The following is an 11,846-nucleotide window of genomic DNA, read 5'->3' as shown; positions in this document are numbered from 1 at the left end:
CTGTCATGTTTCTTCCACGTAATTACACCAAACTCTAACTTGATGATTGATTTCCCTCCCCCTTCTTTCCATGATCAAAAAGCTTTCTTTCATCTGCACTCACTTGAATCCTTATTGATATTGGTGCGTTCTCTCAGCTCTGCAAAGCGCTGGGAAGGTCCAATGCTCTCAGCACAATCAGTTTCTTGACAGCAGCTGCATATTTCTGTGTTTTGCATTAGAACAAAAGAATATTTCATGCTGTCTTTCTGGTTGCCTTCATGAAGTATCTTAGCTCATATTTATCACTAATATATAAATGCTTCTGTCTCAATATGCATCTAAAGTCTATACATATTGCAGTCAGGTTAAGAAGATGAAGATTAGCACATGTATACTTCATTCTCAAGATAATGAAATGAAATGTGTGAAGCCTCTGTATGTTCAGTTTGAGGAAGCACAAGCTATGGTCACTGATTTTAAGAGCTGAAAGGTAACCTGAAGGTCATCTAGTCCAACCCCCATTCAATATAGGATCTATATTGTAGGATGGAAGTATTGCATCATTGAAGGGTGGTGTGAAGGGGATGCTTTGGCTGGCCCCAGTGGACCACCTGGAGACCCCATTGGCAGGGTGGAAAGCAAGAGCAATCCCCAGGTGGGAATTTGGCAGGTAATGAGCCACACCTGGTGAGTCAGGCCATGGTGGGTCCAGAATGGCAGGCATTGGGCTTAAAGGGAGAGGAGGATGAGGATGGGGGGACAGCTTGTCACTGTAATGGGACATGTGGTTGGGGGACTGGCCGGAGACCCCTCCAGTCGTCTGTGACCTGGGCAAGAACTGGCTTCTGCTGCTTTAGGACCTCTGAGCCAGTGAATGGGTCAGCTTCGACAAGGAGGGGGAGGATCCATTGTTTCCCTCCCTAAGCCCCACTGCCCGACCAAGCTACAACCCAGGAGACCCACAGCTGTCCAGAAGTGACACTGGAGGAGAAAGTGGCACCAACAGTGGCAGTAGCACTGAGCAGGAAGAGTTGCTGGGACAAGGGGGACCTTCATCAACCTGGTGTTGCTAGTCCTCCCAGAAGTGCATTGGCTGGCTGGGGTCAGTGCAGAGAACTCAGTCCCAATGCTGGGCTGAGGATGTTGGTGGATCAGCGAAGGGACCTGAGATTCCATTAAGGACAGTAAGCAACAGGGGGCTGGTGAAGGAAACTTTGTCCCCCCTGGACTGTTGAGACAGAGGGATCAAGGCACCTAACCTGATGGGGTACTTGACTCCCTGACCCTAATAAAGGCTAGTTCGAGCAACAACGAGAGTCTGGAGTTCACAAAGCCTAGGATGGAGGAAACCTGCCAGGCCACCCAACCTCAGTCACAGATGGCCGTCCAAACTCTGCTGCTCCTGAGGGAAAGGTAGTTCTCCACTCTGTGAGGTGGTTTGTTTCACCATCCCACAGCTTCTCCGGTTACAAGTTTTAGAATGTTAAGTCAAAATGCCCATCTCTACATATCTACCCACTGCTGCCACTTCTGACCTCAGGAGCAGATTCTGGGAGCTGAAGTCCAAAACATCTGGACTGCCAAAAGTTTACCAGCCCTGCCCTAGAGCAGTGGTTCCCAACCTTGTATCCCCAGATGTTCCTGGACAACAACTCCCAAAAATCCTGGCTAGCACAGCTGGTGGTGAAGGCTTCTGGGAGGTGTGTGAACATCTGGGGACCCAAGATTGAAAAACCACTGCCAGAGAGCATCTTCTACAGTGTAGAAAATCAGTGGAAACCAGGGAAAGATTTTAGATTTTTTTTTTTAAAAAAATGGGAAGTTACCAGCAGATTTTGAATCATTTACTTCACTTTGGCTCTAGTCCCAGATAAAAAATTGGTAGGCACAGATGGAAAAAGCTCTATAACCATGTGTATCAAAGGCTAGCTCAGCTATCTTGATAGAAATCCTGCATATATCTAGTGCATACAGAGGATTTGTGTGAGCTATTATACATACATTTTCAATGAAAAAAAGAAAAATGTCTCTGTGAATCAATATAGAATATGAATATAACTTTAAAATAGTAATTCTGGGATTTATTTTAATATGAGAGGGCACAGATATCCCTGTGTTTCACTTGTTAAATTCCTTTAAGCATCTTATAAATCCCATAAAATCCTAGAATTTGTCATTTGTTGTTGTTGTTTAGTTGTTAAGTCGTGTCCGACTCTTTGTGACCCCATGGACCAGAGCACGCCAGGTCCTCTTGTCTTCCACTGCCTCCTGGAGTTGGGTTAAATTCATGTTGGTAGCTTGGATGACAAGAATTTGTCATTTAGCACAGGGTAAAATGATGAACATCTCTTGCCATTTCTTGCCTGACCCTTCCATTCATGTTTCAAGTATTTATTTTATGAAACAATCTGGTGCTTCACAGTAGCTCAGAAACTACTTCCAACTACAGGATTTGTGGGGGGAAATGGTGTGAGAGAGACTCAAATACCAACATTCTCAACTGATCTAATCTAGACTTAATTCTTCTGTCCTTGTTTCAACTCTAGCAGGGACTGTGAAACTATGAATCTAATGGGATTGGTCAACCGGTTTCAAACCCTGTAGGGGATTTAACCAACAATTCTCACATGTGTCTCATTTGGGATGGAATGAATCTTAACATCAGGAACTGGAAATAATTTGCCTTTGATGAAGATCTGCTGACGTGTTTCCTCCTTCCACTCTGGCATGGGACACAAGGCAGCATGCTGCTCTGACTCACATTATGCTTGCTTTCCTCCTTGTTCTTTGCTGTGGTGCCCCCTAGTCCTTCCTGTCTTTGCTAGCCACAAACCAATCTGGGTGATCACAGACTACATTCCTCCCGTACATAGGCTAATAGGGTTGGAAGGTAGGATATCATGGCCTTGCAAAGCCTGGAAGAGTCGCCTGTTTTGGGGAATACAACTCATACCCCTGTTTTCTGAGCCACAAATGGTTCGTGGTTTTACATCAGGTTTTGCTTTCTTGGAATGAAGCATACAAAGATTCTCTCTGTCTCTATCTGTCTCTGTCTTTGTCTCTCTTACAACCAAATAAACCATTTTAGAACTGCAGAGCTGGAAGGGACCCTATGGATCATTGAATCTAGCCCCAGTCAAGGAGACATAGTGGGGAATCAAACTCCCAACCTCTGGCTCCACAGCCAGATACCTAAGCCACTGAGAAATGGTTGTCACAAATAAATATGGTTGTGATGCTATGTGCTGGCAAGTCAGAACCGATTTATACTGATTTATAGCAAAGCTAACAGGCTTTCACTGGAAATTAGATACGTAAGGAGTGGGTTTTACCAGTACCAACACACACACACACACACACACACACAGAGAGAGAGAGAGAGAGAGAGAGAGAGAGAGAGAGAGAGAGAGAGAGAGAGAGAGAGAGAGAGAGAGTGTGTTTCCATGGCTGAACAGGGATTTGAACTCAGGTTTCCTGGGTCATGGTACGTCACTCTGTTCATTATACTACACTGGGTACCTACAGATGGTCTGCTTACACATATCTGCAGGTTAAGCATAGATGTGGTTTTATAAAAATGACATTGCAACATATACTGCCATCCCACTAGGTTCCTGGGTAGATTTCTGCCCACAAAGAAGTTTTCGCCCAGGGTTCTCTTAAGTTCTCTGACTTCAAACTGATATTCTCTCTCCCCGATTCTAGCTACATCTCCAAAACCCTTTGTACCAAGGATGCAATGTTTACAAATAAAATTATTCTAAACAAACTAAAATTTTAAAGGAGACCAGACAGATGTATAGATAAATACCTACGTCTAAAGTTCAAGATGTATTTCATAATCTAATATTCAACTCAGGACACAAGAGAAACAACTCTATTTACAGAAAGTAATTTCCTAAATTACAATTACATTTCAAAATCTCTGATCTGTATTTTGTACTGTATTTTGTAACACTGAGACTTTTTATACTTACCAGAACAGCCTGTAATAGAAAGCGACTCCCTTCTTTTTTTTTAAATGCAACTTAACAAAACAAACAAACAAACAAGCCAGAAAGTGTTTTGGTTGATGCTACTGCTCTTCCTCTCAGTACTTCTGCATTTTGCTTTCATGGACTTCTGGGTTCTTATGCCACAGAACGAAAGGGATTTGCTGCCGATTTGTAGCTATGGGTAAATTAGCCTTTGTCAGGCTCTTTGAAGGCCAGAACTACAACATTTCTGAAATGACTTTTTCTCCCTTGGTCCTTTGTATGAGGTTTCCCCCTCCACATATAGAGATTTTAAGAGATGCTGCGACTCAGTGAGTTGGAGCTCCTGCAGTTCAATTCCCCACAATCCCTCCTGGTAGAGGGACCAGCCGAGATTGTGTGTGGAGTGTGTATTACATACACTGATCCATTACAAAAAGTTGTTACAAGGATTAGAATGGAGTGTGTTTGTGAAGCATTTTGAATGTTTAACTACATATTCCTATCCACTTACAGTATATGGTGGCAGAGTTGAGTTTTTGGATGCTGATGTCCAAATATCTCACAATCAGCATGACCGCTTAGGGATTCTGGGTTCATCTCACTCAAGAAACTTTGGCAACAGCTCTCCAACGTTCTACAGTCAGGAGATACAGGAGCCTAACATCAAGCCTCTTGCATGCCGCTGAGCTACAACCCTTCCCCAGTCCACATTTATAAATATGCAAAAGTTTGTGGCAACCTCAATTTGAACAACCTTTGACCTGTGCCAATCCCAAAACTCTCAGTGGGCAACCTGGGACCAGTCCGTCAAGAACTGTTGGAGAGCTCAGTGGTTTAGGCCTCTGGCTGTGGAGCCAGAGGTTGGGAATTCGATTCCTCACCTTGCCTCCCTGTCAAGGGTTGGATTTGATGACCCATAGGGTCCCTTCCAGCTCTGCAGTTCTAAGATTATTATACTTCTTCACCCTACTCAATTCGTTCATTTTATACGTTTAGATACTACCCAAATGGCAAAGCCCTCAGGATGGTTCACAATACAATATAATCAATATAGTCACAAATACTACAATAGGTGTTAAGATCCATCCATAAAACTGAAGCAGCAGCACCATCAAGAAAATCTGAGTTTGAATGCCTGCCAGGAAAAAAAGTTACCGTCTGGTCTCTTGGGAGAGGGAATCCACAGAGAGGGGGGCCACTCCAGAGAAGGCTCTTTTGCTGATAGTTGCCTGCCGCACCATTATGGGCACGAGTACTCAGAGAAAGCCTTCTGAAGGTGATCTGAATATTTGGGCAGGAACATAGGGGAGCAGGCGCCGCTTCAGTTAGAATGGTCCTCCACGATTTAGGTCTTTAAGGACTCCCAATCCATTTCCAAGACCCAAGTTCAAAGTATCGGCTTGGTTTTTTGTTTTTATGCTACTGCAAGTCAGCCAAATGGTTTTGGCACAGTAGGCGGAGAAATCCCACAGGAACCTCTTCCCTTCGCTGGAACTAAAATGACACCAGTCACCCTTTCGGGAGGAGACCCAAATTGTGTGTCGCCTGAGGGCAACCACCTCACTCTGTCTAGTGATAAGGCTGGGCTTACTAAAGGTGCCTAAGCCTTCTGAACCCTTCTCACTATCAGTAATTAAGACAGATACATCTTATTAATGATATTCATTTAAATATGATGTGATCTTTTTTTAAAGGCACTGACTGTGGATCCAAACGCATCACCCTCTCTCCTCCCTCCCTCCCTCCCTCCCGCCCACCCTCCAACGCCAGGGGTGGGGCACGACCCACCTCTGGAGGGCCGGGCTTTCGCCTTCCCCTCTGGCTGCCAGGCGAAGGGACCAGGGGGCGCTTGCCGGACTGGCCCGCCCTTCGTGGCGGAGCTGCCCATGGCTGCGCTTCCTTCGCCCCGCCGGCAGGGGCGCCTCTCGTCTGCTCGCGGCGCCCTCTTCCGGCCACTCGGCGCCTTGACACGGTCGAAAGTTTTCTCCGCCCCGCGGAAAACGCAGTTGATGCCGGGGAAGGACCCTCTCTCAGGAGCCGACGGAACCGGGGAGCCCCTGCACTTTCCACACCTCCGACAGTTTCGTGCTGCAACAGGGAGCTGCCTGGCTCTCCATCGCGGTGGTGCCGCCGCCGCCGCCTGCAGCGGCCACCGGCCTTCCCGCCGTGTCAAGAGCCGCTGGTTGCGATGGCAATGGAACCTGAAACAAATGAATGAAACGCGAACGAGGCGGAACTAAAGGGAAGGTGCGACCCCTGCTGGCCGAAGTGGATCCTGCGGGTGGTTCTTCGTGGGCTGTTTTTGTTTGTTTGTTTGTTTTGGTCATTGACAATTCTTTCAGTGGTGCAGGGAAAAGTTGAAGGCAACAGAAGAAGATGACCAAATAAGAGATCGATTGACTCAAGAGGAGAAGCCACGGCCTTGTACTTGCAAGAACTGAACAATAGAATTTGGAGATTATTAATCCAAAAGGTCACCCTAACTAGAAAGCGACTTGGTGGAATAGAAAAACCCACAACTATTATAGCAGCAATTCCAAGGGAGATTGCCACCAAGAAATGGAAAGACTGAGACTTCAAAGGGCACCGGTGGAGGAACTAAGAAGAAAAACTCTTAAATCTAAGTGGACTTGTCCAGGAAAGCTCACATTGAAAATATAAAAGTTAGTCTTTAAGGCACCACTATGTTTTTGTCTTTTTTTAAAAAACTTTTTACTGAGCTGATGGGTCTTTGTCCTCCCCATGACATAAATTGGCAAGAGTATTTGTTGTTGTTGTTAAATTTCATTGAACGGATTTGATCGTCCTACCTTCTTCTTCACACATATTTTTGTCATGTGTTGGAGTCCAGATGACATCATAATCCAAATTTAATGCTTTTCTTGATTTCTTGATGCTGCTGCTCCTTTTTTCTTCTTCCCTTTTCTTGTTGTTTATGGCCGAATGGCAATGATTTGGTAGTAGTTATTTTCCTTGCTGGAAATAACTAGTTGCAATGTGATTGATATGCTTTCCTTTGTAAAAATTCTGATGGGTCTACAAATTATTATGAGACTTCCTCCCCTTTGAAATCCACCTGGATACAAATTTGTTATCTTTCTGAAACCTTCTTGTTCAAATTAGTTGTCACATACTGTATTTGAATGGATGACTGTACTTCTGATGACTAATGATATGACTCTTATTTACTGTGATTGATTTTATTGTTTTAAATGTTGCTATGCAACGTTGTAGTGGTGTATCTATAATGTCTTATTGATTGCAAACAGCCTTGCTTTTATTCTACCAGATACTTAAATAAATAGGTAGACACTAAACGTTTGCCTATCTTCTGAGAGATGCCATGTAGTAGCATTCTTAAGAGAGGAATAGCTGGTTGAATGTCTGATAGCGAATTTAACAGAAGCACTCCATTCTGCACCATTTTGTTGCAGAATCTGTCTGTTTTGGTTTCTAATAGCTTCCAGCAGCACATTTTCTGATTTCCAGTAAAGCCTTGCCAGACATGCACAGGCTTGCTGTGCAAAGCCTGTATGTTGACATTAGCATAGCTCATAATCATAGCTTTCAACCTATGTGTGTTGCAAAAAGCAAGACAGTGTCAATAAAAAGAGCTGGTACCATACCTGAGAACTTCTAGATGGAAACCACAAGATTCCGATAAGTCTTTGATCTATGCCAGCACACTTTCACTGTAGCTGAAACCACATTATCTGCTGCCAATATCTGTACCTTTTTTCCTCTGGAAAATTTCTGTTTACTATAGTTTCTCATAGTATGAAAAAACACACAACCAGTAACATTTTTCAGATTAAGGTTAAAAGTCAGATGGCCCTGTATGCATTGCCAAAAAGACTCAAAAAATGGGCAATACTGAAATCAGATTGATTATATTCTCTGCAGACAAAGATGGAGAAGCACTATACAGCCAACAAAAACAAGACCTGGAGCTGACTGTGGCTCTGACCATCAGCTTCTTATAGCAAAACGCAAGCTATAAACCACAGGGCTAGTCAGGTATAATCTAAACCAAATCCCTTATGAATACACAGTGGGAGTGAAGAATAGATTTGAGGAACTAGATTTGGTGGACAGAGTGCCTGAAGAACTATGGATGGAGGCTTGTAACATTGCATAGGAGACAGCAACAAAAACCATCCCAAAGAAAAGGAAATGCAAGAAAGCAAAGTGGCTGTCCAATGAGGCCTTACAAATAGCAGAGAAGAGAAGGGAAACCAAATACAAGGAGAATAGGGAAATTTACAGAAATGCAGACTTCCAAGGAATAGCAAGAGGGCTTTCTTAAAGGAACGGTGCAAAGAAATAGAGGAAAATAATAGAAAGGGACAAACCAGAGATGTGTTCAAGAAAATAGGAGATATTAAAGGAACATTTTGTGCAAAGATGGACATGATAAAGCTATATCAACCGTGGGCCTCCAGATGTTCTTGGACTTCAACTCCCAGAAATCCTGATCAGCAGAAGTGGTGGTGAATGCTTCTGGGAGTTGCAGTACAAGAACATCTGGAGGCCCAAGGTTGGGGACCACTGTGATAAAGGACAAAAATGATAGGGACCTCGCAGAAGCAGAAGACATCAAGAAGAGATGGCAAGAATATACAGAGTAATTATACCGGAAAGATCTGGATGTCTCAGACAACTCAGATAGTATGGCTGCTGACCTTGAGCCAGACATCCTGGAGAGTGAAGTCAAGTGGGCCTTAGAAAGCATGGCTAACAACAAGGCCAGTGGAGGTGATGGCATTCCAGTTGAAGTATTTTTTTAAAAAAAGATGACACTGTTAAGGTGCTACACTCAATATACCAGCAAGTTTGGAGAACTAAGCATTGGCCAGAGGATTGGAAAAGATCAGTCTACATCCCAATCCCAAAGAAGGCCAGTGCCAAAGAATGCTCCAACTACCGTACAATAGCACTCATTTCACACCCTAGCAAGGTTATGCTCAAAAATCCTACAAAGTAAGCTTCAGCAGTATGTGGACCAAGAACTCCCAGAAATACAAGCTGGTTTTTGAACGGGCAGAGGAACTAGAGACCAAATTGCTAACATGTGCTGGATTATGGAGAAAGCCAGAGAGATCCAGAAAAACATCTACTTCTGCTTCATTGACTACACAAAAGCCTTTGACTGTGTGGACCACAACAAACTATGGCAAGTTCTTAAAGAAATGGGAGTGCCTGACCATCTTATCTGTATCCTGAGAAATCTATATGTGGAACAAGAAGCAACAGTTAGAACTGGATATAGAACAACTGCTTGGTTCAAAATCGGGAAAGGAGTACAACAAGGCTGTATATTGTCTCCCTGCTTATTTAACTTATATGCAGAATACATCATGCGAAAGGCAGGACTGGAGGAATCCCAAGGCGGAATTAAGATTGCCGAAAGAAATACCAACAACCTCAGATATGCAGATGATACCACTCTGATGGCAGAAAGGGAGGAGGAATTAAAGAACCTCTTAATAAGAGTGAAAGAGGAGAGTGCAAAAAATGGTCTGAAGCTCAACATTAAAAAAAAACCTAAGATCATGGCCACTGGTCCCATCACCTCCTGGCATATGGAAGGGGAAGATATGGAGGCAGTGACAGAGTTTACCTTCTTGGGCACCATGATCACTGCAGATGGTGACAACAGCCATGAAATTAAAAGATGCCTGCTTCTTGGGAGGAAAGTGATGACAAGCCTAGACAGCATCTTAAAAAGCAGAGACATCACCTTGCTGACAAGGGTCCGTATAGTCAAAGCTATGGCTTTTCCAGTAGCGATGTATGGAAGTGAGAGCTGGACCATAAAGAAGGCTGACCACTGAAGAATTCATGCTTTTGAATTATGGTGCTGGAGGAGACTCTTGAGAGTCCCCTGGACTGTGTGAAGGCAAGAGGAGAAGGGGACGTCAAAGGATGAGATGGTTGGACAGTGTCATTGAAGCTACCAACATGAATTTGACCAAACTCTGGGAGGCAGTGGAAGACAGGAGGGCCTGGTGTGCTCTGTTCCATGGGGTCACGAAGAATCAGACACGACTTATCAACAACAAACAAAAACATGATATGATTTTCAAAAATTATTACAGTTGATACAGTATTGGGAATGCTATTTTGCACACATTTGTCATAATGCAGCAAAAAGGAGAGGTAAGTTTATACATTTTATCATGTATGCCATTGCCAAGTTTATAGAAGGACAAGTCTTGCTGTAAAAGAGGTCAACATCACTTCTACAAAGCTATGTCCTCAGTCACTGCCATTCAGAATTCCTTGAAAATGTCAACATATACATACATGGGCAAACCTAAATCAATACATGCTGATGGCCTTAAATACTTTGAATCTAAGAACCTCCACAGCACTACTAAATATGTATACTACAAAACACACACACACACACACACACACACACACACACACACACACACACTTTGAAATGAAGTAGCTGTTTTTGTTGGTATTTAGAGGTCTCCTCATAATCCGAGACTGTGCCTTACTTAACTTCATCCTAAATCTGACACCAGATAAGGATGATCTCATAGATTAGGGATGATGAACCTATCTATGGCCTTTCGAACATTGTTGGGCTGCAACTCTTAGCATCCCTTATCATTAGTTGTGCTGGTCAGGGCTGATTGGAGTTGCAGTAGCAATATCTGGAAGGCCACAAATTTCCCAGACCACTGGCAGATATTTTCTGCTTGCATTTTCAAGGAATTTTTTGACAAAATCATTTGCCAATCAAATATAGCTATCACATAATAGGACAGTTCTTCTTATGGATCGGCAACTGTTTAAAGAGGAGAAAGCAGAAAGTACAAATTATAAATTATCCTGTAATGGAGAAATTTGAAGGGGGTGCCCCAAGAATTTGCATTGGGACTATTGTGTTGTAACTTATTAACATCTGAGAAAGGAAAGGCTATCTCTTCACTATGCTGATCTTTTGGAGAGAACTTTACCAGCCACAGGCTCAGTCTATTTGGCTTTTATACCCCACCTCTCTTCATGATTGTCTGTGGGGGAAAAACAAGAGAGGGTGCTTGCCCCCTTGGAATCCTAAATATGCTGAGGATCTTAAATATGTACCCAAGGAAAAACCATTATCAGTTTAACGATCCATTTTTTGTTGTTGTTTAGTCATTAAGTCGTGTCCGACTCTTCGTGACCCCATGGGCCAGAGCATGCCAGGCCCTCCTGTCTTCCAGTGCCTCCCGGAGTTGGGTCAAATTGATGTTCGCTTCAATGACACTGTCCAGCCATCTCATCCTCTGTCGTCCCCTTCTCCCCTTGCCCTCACACTTTCCCAACATCAGGGTCTTTTCCAGGGAGTCTTCTCTTCTCATGAGATGTGTCCGACTCTTTGTGACCCCATGGGCCAGAGCACGCCAGGCCCTCCTGTCTTCCATTGCCTCCCGGAGTTGGGTCAAATTCATGTTGTTCGCTTCAATGACACTGTCCAACCACCTCATCCTCTGTCGTCCCCTTCTCCTCCTGCCTTCACACTTTCCCAACATCAGGGTCTTTTCCAAGGAGTCTTCTCTTCTCATGAGATGGCCAAAGTATTGGAGCCTCAGCTTCAGGATCTGTCTTTCCAAGTGAGCACTCAGAGTTGATCCGTAGATATCATTAATAGACTTTGCCTCCACCACCAAATATTATTTTTGAAGAAGTCCTTGCCTTTCTCAGCTGATGAATATAAGAGTGGAGGAAAGTCAGCTTCATAGGGATGTCCTGAATTCCTGAAAGCCGCCTAGAGTGGTCGCAAGACCAGATGGGCGGGGTATGTATGTATGTATGTATGTATGTATGTATGTATGTATGTATGTATGTATGTATGTATGTATGTATGTATGTATAAATAAATAAATTCAT

The 11,846-nt window shown here is 43.7% G+C and overlaps 1 protein-coding gene and 1 long non-coding RNA gene across 2 annotated transcripts in view; one reads left to right on the top strand and one right to left on the bottom strand.

Moving 5' to 3' along the window:
• Positions 1-6,037, bottom strand: part of TXNRD1 (thioredoxin reductase 1) — a 70,690-nt gene extending 64,653 nt beyond the window's left edge. Inside the window, exons 1-2 of the mRNA XM_020804425.3 lie at positions 5,748-6,037; positions 104-205 (exon numbers count right to left, since the gene is read on the bottom strand). Coding sequence (XP_020660084.3) covers positions 104-205; positions 5,748-5,847 — 202 coding nt within the window. The 5' untranslated portion in view covers positions 5,848-6,037. The remainder of the gene's footprint in view (positions 1-103; positions 206-5,747) is intronic.
• Positions 6,038-6,121: 84 nt separating this feature from the next.
• LOC140707298 (uncharacterized) lies at positions 6,122-7,812 on the top strand. The gene is made up of 2 exons (XR_012087240.2): positions 6,122-6,206; positions 6,310-7,812. It is a non-coding gene; the product is annotated as an uncharacterized LOC140707298 (long non-coding RNA).
• Positions 7,813-11,846: the final 4,034 nt, after the last annotated feature.

Source organism: Pogona vitticeps, chromosome 5 (assembly GCF_051106095.1).
Source record: "Pogona vitticeps strain Pit_001003342236 chromosome 5, PviZW2.1, whole genome shotgun sequence".
In the NCBI taxonomy this organism is placed as follows: domain Eukaryota; kingdom Metazoa; phylum Chordata; class Lepidosauria; order Squamata; family Agamidae; genus Pogona; species Pogona vitticeps.
This window is presented reverse-complemented; position numbering and strand designations above follow the sequence as displayed.